The sequence below is a fragment of the Curcuma longa genome, chromosome 8 (assembly GCF_044706935.1).
Source record: "Curcuma longa cultivar G26 ecotype Majalengka, Jawa Barat chromosome 8, ITB_CL_G26_1.1, whole genome shotgun sequence".
Taxonomy (NCBI): Eukaryota; Viridiplantae; Streptophyta; class Magnoliopsida; order Zingiberales; family Zingiberaceae; genus Curcuma; species Curcuma longa.
Window position 1 is genome coordinate 10,645,525 of NC_133868.1, and position 15,455 is coordinate 10,660,979.

General features: G+C 35.2%; 1 protein-coding gene across 1 annotated transcript in view; it reads left to right on the forward strand.

Moving 5' to 3' along the window:
* Window positions 1–1,187: 1,187 nt before the first annotated feature.
* The window catches only part of LOC141832917 (putative serine/threonine protein kinase IREH1), a 31,285-nt gene continuing 17,017 nt past the window's right edge, over window positions 1,188–15,455 (forward strand). The window contains exons 1-11 of the mRNA XM_074720282.1: window positions 1,188–1,996; window positions 3,762–3,832; window positions 3,969–4,154; window positions 4,274–5,632; window positions 6,397–6,569; window positions 6,808–7,057; window positions 8,185–8,277; window positions 8,368–8,508; window positions 8,586–8,678; window positions 13,677–13,875; window positions 13,956–14,041. Coding sequence (XP_074576383.1) covers window positions 1,291–1,996; window positions 3,762–3,832; window positions 3,969–4,154; window positions 4,274–5,632; window positions 6,397–6,569; window positions 6,808–7,057; window positions 8,185–8,277; window positions 8,368–8,508; window positions 8,586–8,678; window positions 13,677–13,875; window positions 13,956–14,041 — 3,357 coding nt within the window. The 5' untranslated portion in view covers window positions 1,188–1,290. The remainder of the gene's footprint in view (window positions 1,997–3,761; window positions 3,833–3,968; window positions 4,155–4,273; window positions 5,633–6,396; window positions 6,570–6,807; window positions 7,058–8,184; window positions 8,278–8,367; window positions 8,509–8,585; window positions 8,679–13,676; window positions 13,876–13,955; window positions 14,042–15,455) is intronic.

A 15,455-nucleotide genomic window follows, 5' to 3' on the forward strand; every position in this document is an offset into this window, starting at 1 on the left:
ATGTTGATTTCATGTTACATTTTTTCATACGTTTTAGCATAATTAAATATTTATGGATAGATTTTTAATTAGGATATATTATGAATTAATTTTTTTTGATAATTATACTTGAAAGTGATGATTTATCTTGATAATCAATAAATTTTTTTTATGGAATAAAACTGATCAATTTCAAAATTAATCGGTCTAATTGAATATATAGATTATTAAAAAAATAATAATTTCAAAATTTTCTTGTAATTATCATGTTTATTAGTTTCCTATAAATGCTTTTAAACCGAGCATTTTAAGTTAGATTAGTTCAACATTAGCGTTTAAATCAAGAAGGTTATTGGATTGGATTATACGGCAACGTAACTCATATATTAAGCACGTTACGTAAGCAGTCGTGACTCTCCGGCTGCCTACTTTGAAATTGGAGGCACTTTGACTATTTCATAAAGAACAAGGGGCAGTTTTGAATAAAGTGTAGACTTGAAACCATGCACGTGTCGAGCATTAGACAAAGTTTTCAAAGTTTGCACTGTGTAAAATTACGGCGATATTTTTTTTATTAATTGATCTAAAATACAAATGTTTTGAATTAAAGGATGCCAACTCTTAGTGTTATTATCATTAAAAGTCCTTCTATTTTGAAAAATATCAAAAGGGCACCTTATAAATACCTTTAAAAATTATCAAATGCCTTTTAATAATTTTAATTAAAATTATTTATCACATGGAATAGTTTTAACTCAAACTGTTATAACTAAAATAATTCCTGATTAAACAAACATCATCTATGTTATAATAATTTTAATTTAATTTTTTTTAGCTATAATAGTTTTAATTAAAACTGTTCTATATTTTATTTGTTTTAATTAAAATTTTATAACAATATTAGAATAAAAATATTTTTTGAAAAATAAAATAAAATACTTTATAAATATTTTTTAAAAATAGATGGGGCATCCTTTTTATTTTTTTCCCATTAAACTTCTCTTAATTTAAAGTTGGTACATTTTACTTATTAAAAAAATATCAAGTAAATAGCGAAATAGAAAAGAGATTCAAAAATTCCGTGAAAGGGAAACGGACTCTTTCCGGCCACGTGTACACCACCCGTGGTTTTGAAGGAGCAAAGTGGCCAAGTCGTAGGAGTTGCAGTCCACCTCGTCTTAGTCCAAACTCGAACCTTATTCCCCAAGTCTCCGATCTCCACCCACTTCATCGCCGTCTTCTTCCCCCTCCATTGCCGACGCCCGCTCGCTCTCGCAGCGGCGAGACGAGGCGGGGCAACGAGACTGGGCGATGGTGTTCAAGGCGCGCTTCTTCTCGTCCAAGAAGTCCGATTCTTCCTCCAGCCCCGAAGGATCCAACAGCCGCGGCGAGTCCGGCTTCGCCTCCACCTCCTCCACCAGATCCGAAAAGAAGAAGCCCAAATCCCCCTCCTCCGTCTCCTCCCCCCGCCAGACTGTCATCCGCAACGCCGTCGAGAAGAACCACCTGCAGCAGCAGCAGCTTCACAAGAAGAAGGATAAGGATGGGAAGGAGTCCAAGGGGAAGGAGGCCGCAAATTCCCCTTCCCCAAAACCTTCCCCTCCGACTGCCCCCTCCGCCCCCTCCAAGTTCCGGCGTACGCCGGCGACTGTGGCCGTGGAGGTTAAGGACGCCGGAGGGGCGCCCCCTGTCGCGGCCATCTCTCCGATCCTGGCTTCCTCGCTTGGCCTTAACCGGATCAAGACTAGATCCGGGCCGTTGCCGCAGGAGGGCTTCCGCGGAGAGCATAGGATATCGGGCATCGGGAGCAGCAATTTGTCCAGAGCTGCCGGGTATACTTCGATGGCTGGAGGAAAGGCAGTCGGTGTTAGTAGTACAGGAACGGAGAAGGATGGAAGGACCGTAGGCAAGGTCGCCGAGTCGTCTACTAGCTCTTGGGTTGGTCGTGGCACAAGCGGGGCGAAGCAGTGGTCGACAGTTAGTGCGGATGCTCCATTTGAGCGGCAGGTTAACATTGGTAACTTTCTGCTGCTCAGATGACTACATGTATGTAGCGTCAATAATGGTTTTTGATATGAAAATTCATTTTGCAGATGGCGAATTAAATTGCTAATTTGCTAGATTAATATTGTATTCTGTTTGAACCCTCGCTACTATCCAATCATTGTAACATTGCGAACAAATATTCAATATTTAAACACCCTATACTGCTTCCTACTTTGAGGTCAAGTTGATGTGGCCTTGAGGCCACAGATTCCGGTCGCAGAAATAACTTCTTGCAAAATGCAATAGACCTAATGTGGCAGGATCTTTTGCTGGGTCCTGCACTGATGGGAGCTTCATGCACCTGGCTGCCTTTTTTACTGCTTTCTTGTAAAATAGAAGGATATCACAAATTGAATGAAGCTTACTTTTGAGATATCCTAAATCACAAAAATTAGGTCTGATATGAATTCAAACGGACTTTGGGAAGCCAAAAAGATGTGCAGAATTCTTTCTTCAATAAACTATATATCCAAAGTGAATGCAGTATTTAGCTGCAAGCCAATTGGATCAAATTAGTCTGCCTTGTATCTGTTCTTAAAACCTGATTATTTGCTTCTTTCCATTTAGATCTTGTGACTTTGCTGGTTGGTTACCACACGGCTTTGTCTTCATGCCTTTTCTTCTGCATTTGGCCATCTGTTGGGGGAATGTAAGAGATCCTATCTCAATTCAGCCTAAAATTATCTAGTATAATGGAAAGTAATGAATCTGTGACCAGAGTACCTTAATTTTAGAAATATTTCACTGTTTAGAGAATAAGTAGGAAAAGTGATCATTAAAGTATTAATAAAAAGACAAATTGGCCTGCTATTTTGTTTATAATGCTTATGATGAGAGTTGAAAAGGGTTTGGTTGTTGGTATTTCTTCACTTTCTTTGCGTATTCTTGATCATTCCAACAGGTACGTCCTTGGTTTCTTTGTTATATATTTTTATTTTCTTTATGTTTTTTTTGTCTTAAGTGATATTTTTATTTATCTTAAAGGGTTGTAAGTTTTTTGCTTTGCATATGAATTCCTATCAATTTAATTTCTTTTAAGGATCACACTTTTTCACTATGGTGTGGTAGGCATGGTAGAAATCCTTTATAATATTCAATTATTAAGGGCAAATAGTTGTTGCCAGACTGTGTTTCTGCTATAGTTTCATCTAAACAGTACTTTTTTTTTTTGCCTACTTTACTATTTTCCTTTTAGTGTTTATGAAACTTTTAGACTTTCAAGCATTGGCTGTTGTTTGGTTCACCTTGTTGCTTATGGTGTCTTACTTCAGTGAATTTTTATGTGGAGATTTTTTATTGCTAAATTTGGTTGAATGTTAATATGACAATATAATCTTTACTTGCTGGGGAGTGGGTACTGAAACCAAAGACTGAGAGATCAAATATACATATATGAACAAATACTATAATATTGTAATATATATAGATGGTCTCAAATGTTGTGCAAGTTATATTAGAGTTGTGAAATTTTATCTAGGTTATGTGAAAAATTATACAGAAAGTAGAAATATGTAATGTATTAATTTTTGTCCTTCAAAGAAAATCAAACCAAATCAAATCCTACTATGCCCACCAAATGTTGCTACATGATGTAGTTTTTATTTACCACTGTGCTGCTTGCTCAAGTTACTCACCTAGTATTTCTATAGTTCTTAATCTTACGATAGGAAGCTTGAGATTGTTATCAAAGCAGATCTCTACCATATTGATAAATACATCAATTTTTTTCTTTGCAGGAAAAGCTAATGTATCACGGAGTAAATATGATGATTTGAAAAGCAATGCTACATTTGCTTCAGAAGTGGAGGTAGACATAAGCTGCTTTTAGTGTTTAAGCTACAAACAATTATTCATTTTAAAGAACTAGTATCATATTTTCGATGTATCTTTTGATAATCTCTTGTCGAGGAATAAATAATAGTTTCCAATGGTTGTCCATACAGTCCCCATATGATGCTTGTGAAACGCCTAAGGAATCAGAATCTCCTCGCTTTAAAGAAATAATGCAGGCTACCAGTGCACCGAGAAAGAAGATGCCTGGGGATGTGAAAAGCTTTTCCCATGAGCTAAGCTCCAAAGGAGTACGCCCGTTTCCATTTTGGAAGCCTCGAAGTACTTATAATTTGAAGGTTAACACTGTAAATAAAATTTCTTTCAGGCACATTATGGCAATGATTTTTTCATGTAAATTTGAAGTTTTTGAATATGATGATTGAATATTTTGCCTTGTGATTTCTGCCCCTTTTAGGAAGTCTTGAAAGTTATTCAGGTTAAATTTGAAAAAGCAAAGGAGGAAGTGAACTCAGATCTGGCAATCTTTGCTGGTGATTTGGTTAGTATAATGGAGAAAAATCTAGAAACTCATCCTGAGTGGAAAGAAATTTTGGAGGACTTGTTGATACTTGCTCGGAGCTGTTGTGTCATGACACCTGGTGAATTCTGGCTTCAATGTGAAGGCATCGTTCAAGATTTGGATGACCGTCGCCAGGAGCTTTCCTCAGGAATGCTTAAGAAGCTTTATACACACATACTTTTTATCCTTACTAGATGCACAAGGTTGCTACAATTTCACAAGGAACATAGGTTTCCTGAGGATGGGATGATTATGGATCCAGGATCGAAAATCATGCTTTCTGCTGAGGTAGTATCTGTCCCTCACAAAGATGGTAAATATAGCAGATCTGAAAAAAACTCTGTGGAGGCAGCTGTTGCAAGGAAGTCCCATAGTCAGGAGCAACATAACTTAAAATGGAAAAGAAGCCAAGAGATAAAACCTGTTGATTTCTTCTCTGAAGATATAGCAAAGGATGATCCATTTTCTACCAGGGAGCGAATATCTTCTTGGAAGGCTCTACCTTCACCAGCACAAAAGAACCAGAAAGAGTTTAGTCCAATTGTTGATGTATCACTCAATGCTAAAACTGACTCCTCAAAAAGGCCTTTAGATGAAAGGCTAATCGCCTCTAGTCATCCTGACCCAATTAGCCTTATTGATGCACCCAAGTCTAAATCTGTTCCTTCCAAGAATCAACATGAAGTTTCATGGGGCTTTTGGTCTGATCAGCAGAGTATTTCTGAAGAGGGGTCAATTATGTGTCGCATTTGTGAAGAGTATGTTCCTACTTTGTATGTGGAAGAGCACTCAAAGGTATGTGCTGTTGCTGATAGATGTGATCAGAAAGGCTTAAGTGTCGATGAACGTCTCATTAGAATAGCTGAAAGATTAGAGAAAATGATTGACTCTTATGGACAAAAAGATCTACGTAATCTCAATGGGAGCTCAGATGTTACAAAAGTTTCTAATTCAAGTGTAACTGAAGAATCTGATATTCCTTCTCCAAAACTAAGTGATTGGGCACAGTTAGCTTCAGCTGATATGCTTGATTGTCTTCATGAGTCAGAAAATCCTCTTCTGTTTGATGACCTGAAAAATCTCCCATCAATGACTTGCAAGACTCGACCTAGTGCAAAATCTGATCAAGGAATGACTACTTCATCAGCAGGCAGCATGACTCCACGATCCCCTTTAATGACACCAAGGGCTACTCATATAGACATGCTTTTGACAGGGATGCATGCTGTTCCTGAGGGTGATGATTTTTCACAGGTGATTATTACTTGATTGAATGCATAGGCTCAATTGTTAGTGTGCCAGCAGCCATTGTTGAGTTCCCCTTTGTAGTGATTAACTAATTTATGATGAATCTTATAGTGATCATTCAGATTCATTTTGCATGCCCACACATTTTATGAATTTGATGGCACACGAACATTCAAATACTTGCTCATCTGTTCCATATTTGGTGGTTAAGTGGGCTTTTCACCTATTCTTTTTGAATTCATGTATTTATTTATTATTATTATTTTTACATACAATTCATGTTTATTAATTATTATTTCAATGAGATTGAATTGCTAGTTTTTGTTTGCTTGACAAAGTCATTTTAGGAAAAGGAGTTATCTTAATGGTTCACAATTACCTGGATGGTTAATGTAGAATTTAGATGTCACCTGTTATTTACTTGTTTAATTCTATCTGCCTTCAGTTCCTAGGAATTTAATGTTTCATTACAACTGCTTTATCCAAATATAATCTTTCTATTTGAGTAGTTTTGCAAAATAAGATCAGCTGATTGTTGCTTGGGAATTATGTTTGAAGGATTGACTAATTTCACAGTATATATTTGTAAAAATGTACTGGGCAAGGACTGATTACTACAAATCTCAAATGTAGATCTCTATAACTCCTACAAATTGCTTTAAAATTGTCCTATTCATGGTTTCTCCAACTGCATATCTTTGTAACTAAAATGACAGTATTGCTAATCATCTTATTTATTGTGGGCACTGAATTTTCCTAAATTGATGTAGATGAACAAACTTGCTGATATCGCTCGCTGCATAGCAAATGCTTCAGTGGACGGAGAAGGCTCCTTGAGTTATTTAGTTTCTTGTTTAGAAAACCTACAAGAAGTTATGAATCGACGTAAGCTTGAGGCACTTACTGTGCAAACATTTGCAACACGTATTGAGAAGCTCCATCGGTAATCTATGCATCATACTATCAAAATTTCCCTCTTATTTTCATGTATGTTTGTTCTGAGAACTAATGAAATTTTGGAGTTACTTCCATTAGCACATTTCTCACCTGTTACTTTTCCTTGTTCTGCAATCATGTGACTGTTTTTCACTTTTTGTCTATGTGCTTCCCTGTAGTGAGAAGTGCTTGCAGCTACTAAATCTTGACTCTTTTCCACTTTTTGCATATATACTACCCTATAGTGAGAAGTGCTTGCAGCTTTGCGATTCAGTAGCCCCACTTGAGATGGAAAAGGCTGATGCATTAGTTACTGTTATGGATGAAGAAGATGACATAGTTCGAAGTTTGCGTGCGAGTCCTGATCATCATCATGGCAGCAAGGATAGAACATCTATTGATGATTTTGAAATCATCAAGCCTATCAGTCGTGGAGCATATGGTCGGGTTTTCTTGGCCAAGAAAAGAACTACAGGGGATCTCTTTGCAATAAAGGTATTTACTATTATTGATTCCTAAAGTTGCCATTTCTTTTTTGAGCTTTGCTATTGCATTTTTCAATGTTTGAACTTGTTTTTTGCTTTGAAGAGTGTGTTCCAGCATTATAAGCATTCCTTATCCTTATTTTAGCCTCATTATTAAACGTTTTCCTGTTTTTTATAATTGTTTTAGTTAGGGAAACTTGTTGGGACACAGTAGACAGAGATAGTCACATCAAAGTGTTTCCCGTCCTTAATTTTTCAAATTCTTTAATCTGTGTGCTGGTCAGTGCTTAAAACTAGCATAATTTACAAAGCGTGGTTGTGGTGTATGTTGATACAATTGTAATAGGGGTTTGATAAATTTTACATATGCCCTTGCACCTGCTTGAAGATTTGTTTATGTGAGATGTCACATGGCCCTCATATCACAAACCATACACTAGTCCAACCTGACACAACTAAACCATGCTACCTATTGAAAAAATAATTGGGCGGCCATATGGATGATTAAATAAGGACATGATTGGGTGACAACTTAAGATTCAAACCTGTGACTAGGGATGAGAAGTTAACCTGCTTCAGTATCACCACACACTAATCTGCCTTGATTTTGGCTGCCTTTTCTGCTATGGCCTGCTTGCCCTGCGCAATATTTAGTGGGAACCTTATCCTTACTATGTTATATATCGCTTGCAATTGGTGCTCTTATAATTCTGTCATCCCTCAAGTTGGATAGGGATGAGAAATTGAATTCCTGCCTCAACATGGAATCCCTTTCCCTACTTGCGATTTTGTTTTGGCACCATGTTTAAGATTTGATCATATAACCACTTAACAAATGCTTAAGGGGAATGAGTTTCTGGATTTATGTTTCGAAGTTTTTTCCCCCATAGCATTGAGTTATTGTTATTATCAAAAAGTTGAATTAATCAAGGCAGAAGGTGGAAGATTTAAGGAATAGGTGACCAAAGAAAACTATAATACATATAGGAAAATGATTTAATTATTCTGAATTAGTATATCACTGGTGAGATAGAATTGCATAGATCACAAGATTTATGTAGTCAACTCCAAATAGTTGGGTTACCTTGGTTTGATGGATGATGACTTGGTTGTTATCATCCATATATTCTTTTTCAGGTCTTAAAAAAAGCAGATATGATACGTAAAAATGCTGTTGAGAGTATTTTGGCCGAACGCAACATTCTAATTTCAGTTCGCAATCCTTTTGTGGTAAGCAATTTCTTCTAATTCTTTTTTGATTGCCTACTCTCAAGTGGGGCATTTAATAGCATTTTCTGATTGGATTGCTTGTTATACTAGGTTCGATTTTTCTATTCCTTCACCTCTCGGGTCAATTTGTATCTTGTGATGGAATACTTGAATGGTGGAGACCTCTACTCGTTACTGAGAAATTTAGGTTGCTTGGATGAAGATGTTGCTCGCATTTACATGGCAGAAATAGTATGTATTTGAAAATTCTTTTCTCAATTTTTTTCTTGCTTCTCTCTGTCCTTATCTAATTTGGTATAATTCTGCAGGTGCTTGCACTGGAATACTTGCACTCGTTGCATGTGGTGCATCGTGATCTAAAGCCAGACAATCTGTTGATTGCTCATGACGGTCATATTAAGGTATCAAAGTTCTTTTTACTCATGGTTTTCAGAATCACTATAAGAATTGGCTGTTCAAATAAAATGGTGCATGTGACTCACCAGAATAACTATTCTATTCCCCTATAAATTCCTATGGAATAAGTATTCTTATGTTTAATTACAAAAAATGAATTTGGAATACTTATTCTTACACAATTATTATTCCTAATCATCCTTTGCTACTTCTTACTCCATCTCAAGGAACAAATATTCCTACTCTTTTCCATTTAGATATATTTATTTCTACTCTATTTAATTCTCTAAGACATACAAATTTCAAACGAGCATGATGATTTGGGCAAGTTGTAGGAGCTAAGTGGATTTGTATGTTAGACAGACCAACTATTTAGACAGGTAGAATAGGTCGGATGAACTAAGTTATTTCAGTGATTTGAATAGATTGGGTGGCTTGTATGATAGGGTGTTGGGCTGATCAGGTGGATTGGACAACTTAGGTGAGCGAACTGAGAGGATGGGATGGTCAATGGGAATCATTTCTATTACTCAGAGAGATATTTATTAGTTTGAAGATTGATTCCTAGTTTATTACTTATATCTTTCTTAAAAATCTAACCTGGGAACAAAAATTATCCATTATAAATTCTCTACACTAAATTATCAAAATTCATGTTGCTATTGCATTATCAATTCTACACCCTTCCTTTGGAATATTTGTTGTACCTATCAATACCATTCCATGAATAAAAAATAGTGGACGTGCAATCTGATTTGGGTTGGTAGAATTGATGGGCAAAAATTGGTAGATAAATTTAAAAGAAATTTAGAAACAAATTTATTTAATGTATGAGATAATCCTGACTCAATGAGGCCTTTGACTAGCATTCTTGACACAACGAGGCTTCTTTAGGTACATGATTGACTCTTCGATGTTCTCCTTGTTTGTTTCCTCATTCTTGTTTCCTTCGCCTCGACTTTCCTCTTCTACCTCATTCTTCTTCCTCCACCCAGGGTTGGTACTCCACACAACTACCAACACAGTTTAGCCTAGCCAACACATCTTGTTTAGCTGAGAGTGAAATCCTGGCTCACAACGAGATTCTAAACCTTAATTATATATATATTATATGGATTTTTTACATTTAAGATCATCAACACAATTCTATTTATACTGATAATCTAATATTAGCTGGAGTGTTATTATTATTATTAATAATGTCATGGTATATATTTTAGTTAATATTAATAACTTATAAGCATGAATCACTCAAGTACATTTTAACGTCATTTTATCTTTTCCTCTCCTTTTGTCTCATTTTCTATCCGAGTAAACCTAGATCTTATAGTTAAATTAAATCTAGTTTAGGCTCGATTCCAGAATTTAACTCAAGATAAACATGCTTTTCAGACTAATTTTAAGTCTAAGACAATTAACCATATACTATGTGATATAGTTATACAAGGATAGGTGTATTACATTTAATAATCACCAACCTAGTGTAAACTGAATTTAAATCTGTGATCGAAGTTTATCTTACTCATAGCCTTTCTACTATTATAATTCCGCCACATGAGGGGCGGACGTAGCTTGCTTTTATCTGTATATTGTACAATTGTGACCGTCTAACACTGAAAGTTATAGTTGTTAATTGAGCTATATTAATAGAAATGGTTCAACCAATTGAAATACAAAAATATCCTTGGAACAATATTTGGTCTGATATATACAAAATAAAGGTTGATTTCAACACATACATTATAGTATTGGTCGAGACTCATACTAAGAAGATATAAGTGTAAATACTGGATTGAGATCTCATGGTGTGCTTGGTGACATGATCAAAACATATTAAATACAATACTGGTTGGCATGTGTTAAATTTAATTTAAATAATGAAGTAAATAAGTAAGTGGAATAAAATTATAGAATTAAAACTTATATGAATTCATTTTAACATATGAAATAAAAAACAATTAAAATATTTTTAATTTAATTACTAATTCATTTATCTTACTAAAAGTAGAAAATCTAAGTGAAAGGGGATTAAAGGAGTAATATTCAATTTATTTGACATGCTTTGACATATGTTGAATCATAGGATGTTATAAAGAGCAATCCAGTGCACAAACCTTCCGCTTATGCAGGGTCTCAAGGAAGCGTCGGACCACATTGGATTTATTGTAGGCAACTTTATCTTGCATTGCTAGAGACTGTTTGTGCGACTCAAACCCGTAACTACAAGGTCATACGGTAGTAACTTCACCATTATGCCAAGACTCCTCTTTCAAAAAATGATAAATCCCAGTTAGCCTCATTGACTATCTCTGGGAGTGACCGGCCTGATCTCACGAAAGTTTTCCACCGGTCACCAGGGTAAATCAGGAAGTGCACGCAGCGGCCAACCCAGACGTCCAACATCCTTGAATTGCGCTCCCCATTTGGAGGAAAATTCCTGCAAATGCATCGTAGCTGAGGATCGAACCGTAGGTGCCTGGGTGACAACCTGAATGTCCTACCGCGGCATCATTGCCCCGGGGACGCCAAGGCTCCTCTTCAAGTATTAGTATGTTATGATGTAATAAAATTAATTGACAATCTAATTGCTATAGTTTTAATTCAAAACTATACTATGCATCTGCGCTTTAGCACGATATCACAATGAGACCATTTTGGTCAAAGATCAAGACTTGAAAACAACTCAATATTTCAAACCTTGATAGATGCTCTTACTGGTGAGATATATTAGTTCATATATGTTTGTTAATGGTGATAGACTCAATGTGGTCTGATCCTTCCCATAACCTCTCATTGGTGGGAGCTTTGTGCACCAGGATACCTTTTTATATGTTTATTATTTTTGAGTTAAGTTTCTCTGAAAAATTAATTTAATTAACTATGAAACTATATTTTTTGGAAGTAAACAAGCTGAGAGAAGATCTAAGAGGTAAGATCCATCCCAAACCATGCCCGATATGGTCCTACCTGTGCTGACTTTTGTCATCTACTGATATAGGTTAACACTGACTGATGATACTCCCAGGTTGCTACTCGTACCATCCTGGTTCTTAAATTTTTGGCCTTGACGTTTGTCTTTTTTTCTGTCAGATTTGCCCCATGGGCCATTGGACAGACTAGAACTCGGGTGGAACCTGTCCTTGCAGGCATGACAGGACATAACCTATATGGTCGTGTCATTCCTTTACTGAGGCATGTTTTCTTGCCAGGCGGGATCCACAACCTTGGTCCACATGCCCTCTAAAATTGAGGATCCACTGCAAAGGCTGATCCACATCAGAGGGATTATAAGTGACTGATTTCAGCAGAAATTGGATCAGCAGCTACCAGTTTAGATCCAACTTGGTCTATCCCACTAGGGACAGCTGATTTTGATGACTATGCTTTTACTTTGCTTGTCCTTTAGATTTAGTTTTATTGTCCTCAATGCTCTTTCAGAAAAGATAATGATAAATGCAATGTTGTTTTGGAGATGTGTTTGTGGTGCAAGAAAGGAAATCCTTGTGGCTATGAGTGGGTATGTCTTAATAGTGATAAAGAGAGCAAGGGGCATGAACAGTTTGCCAGTTAGTCAGTGTGGTTAGATTGCTGATTCAGAACCTCTGGAAGTAGAGTACATTAACAAAATAAAATCACGATATTTGAATATAGCATTAGCAGGTAGTCCAAGGCTTTAAGCAATTGATCTAGTCTAGTCTCTTGGTTTTTTACAAATTTGAGGCGGTTATATTCCAGTGAACTGCTTAAGTATCACATAACCATGAAGCACCAGCTGCTTAATATGAAAAGCTTTCTAATGACACCTTAGATGAATCCCTTAAAGATACAACCTTAGAAGAGCTCTCTGATAACATTTTAGAAAAATCCTCTAATGACATCTTATATGAACCCTTAAATGATATAACTTTAGAAGAACTTAGATATTGATTTGACCCCTCTAGAAAATAATCAACTTGATATTGGTTAGGACTTAAGACTTAGGCTCACAAGATATCACTTGTTCATATTATTCAGAGAACTAAAAGAGGAAACTAAACAAAGCAAATATCATGAACTAGTAATTCCTTAGTTGTGATCTCTTTTTTGTCAACCAATTTATTAAAATGTTTGCTTATTTAACTTTCCAACGTAATTAAACATCAGTTCAATTTTTAAATGGGAAGATATACTAATTTGTTGAGAGAAATTTGAACATTTGTCTTTGTATGATGAACTTTAGTATAACATTCATGCTCCGTAATTGCAATGAAGGCCTAGACAACAGTCTTGCCTTATAACAAGCTCGGATGTTTTTTATTCATTGGAAAAGGTGACCGAAATTAAATAACACAAAGTCAAATAGAGGAGCAAAGTGCATCAATTTTTTGTCTATTGGAAGATGTCTGAAGAATCGTTCTTAACACAACTAGTGAAGCAATTGCTCCTTATGCTTTGAAACGATGACTCAAGAGAGACTATAATTCGCTTGGAGTTGAGTTCTCCTTAGTGGAGTTTAATAACACAGTGAGGATAAAATTGTCGAAAATTTCAAATTTGTACAAGTCATTTAAAATTTTTATAATTTGATATATTTTTTGGAAAATATCACAATTTGATGTTGTGCCATATATTTATTTCATATTTTGAAATGCAATAGATATGAAGAAAGGTGATCAAAGCAACCTGGGAAAAGAAAATTGCAATTAGATAATTATCTCAAGATTATCATTTGGGCATTTTGGGTAATATAATATAACCAAACATTATTAACACAAGTTTTACTTAAACTAATGGCATTTAAGATATACTTATAGATGTAGAGAGACATATATGCAATATTATATTTTATAATCACAATTATGCAATTTCACAATTTTGAAAGGGTAAATATTTTGTGTAAATACCATTTGACAATTATTTATATAGATACGTTTCTGTTTGATTTATTACATATACTTGAGTATTTCATGTTTCATTCTCTTTGTTACTGTTACCATTGTTCTGATCCTTCTATATCTTCACAGTTGACCGACTTTGGTCTTTCCAAGGTTGGTCTTATTAACAGCACAGATGATCTCTCTGGCCCTGCTGTTAGTGGGACATCATTATATGGTGAAGATGAGCCCCAGGTGCAATTGAATCAGCGAGATTCTCGGAAGAAACGGTCTGCTGTTGGCACACCTGATTATTTAGCACCAGAGATACTTCTAGGGACAGGACACGGTTTGCATATCCTATTTAATTTTTCATGAATCTTAAATTGTGTTGTTTCATATCACCTTATATTGGTATTACCTCTGCAGGTGCAAGTGCAGATTGGTGGTCTGTTGGTGTAATTCTCTTTGAGCTTATTGTTGGAATTCCACCATTCAATGCAGCACATCCTCAGGTTTTTCAATTCGAGATACTTTCTGGCAGTATTCTAGCTCATTAAGATGTGATACTGGCTAAATTATAAGGGGAAACATTAAAAAGGCTTCTCTTATTCTTATTATCATCAAAAGGGTGTCCCTGTTAAAAAATATATTAAAAAGGTGTCTCATCCTAAATTTTCTTTCCAAATTATCCTTTTTACTTGACTGGTCAAACATTGTTGTAGTAATTTTGGTGAAAACTACTTCTACATACAGTAGTTCTAACCAAAATTGCTTTGAGTAGTGTTGACCCATGTTTGAGTTGTTTGATCAAGTTAAGGTGGTTTTGATCAATGTTTGGTCAGTTTGGACTAATGCTAGAGCAATTTTGACCAACGTGGGACACTTTTGACCAAAGCTACTGCTAAAGTTTGAAATACCAAGCCATGTCTGTGCCGCTTTAAACAGGCAATATTTATTGTCCTGGTGTGGGAATTTGGGATCGACATTGCAACCATGAGGCCGTCGCGACCTTGCTGCGGCTTCGCGAGATCGCGGATGGTGTCGCGACCTTGTGACGGCCCTCCGTTGGGGTCTGAAGGGAGTAGCGACCCCCTATGGGGCACAAAGGATGTTGTGACCCTTTGTAGGGTGTGGAGGATACCACGACCCGTGGTCGCCTCCGCGGGGTAGCGACAACCCCATTTTTTTAATATGTATTTTTTTATTATAAATAAATGGTTAATTATATATAATAGTTATAATAATAATTATAAAATATTCATATTTATTTTAAATAAGTTAAAAATTAATAAAATAATTAATAAAATAATTTAAAATTTTTAATATATATTGAAAATTAAATATAAATTTAAAATAATCTAAAAATTTCCCAAAATATAAATCTTAAATATTTTAAATAAATTTTTAAAAATTAAAAATTTACATATATATTCAAAAAAATAATTTAAAACTTTCAAATAATTTTATAATTATCTTTGAGTCTTTCAAATGATTTTATAATTTTAGATTTAGTTTTGAATTTTTAGAATTATTTATTTTTTAAAATATTTTTTAATAAAAATTTAATAGGCATTATTGTATGATAAAGTATTAAAATATGAACTCAATACCTCAAAATATAACATCAATAATGAGTATATTTAATAATCAAATATTAATCAAATTAATAGATATTTATATTTAAAAATTAAAAAGTATCAAAACTGTATCGACACGGGCACGATATGATATGGTTCTAAAACCGTATTATTTCTGTCTGGGACTAAAACTCCGATACGGGTCAAAATTTTAAACCGTGGCTGCTGCTACAACATTATTTGATTGGCCTAGTAAAAAAGGTATTTGGGGGAGAAAAAAAATTAGGGTTGGATATAATTTTGATATGTTTCTAACATAGGACACCCTTTTGATGATAATGAAAATAAG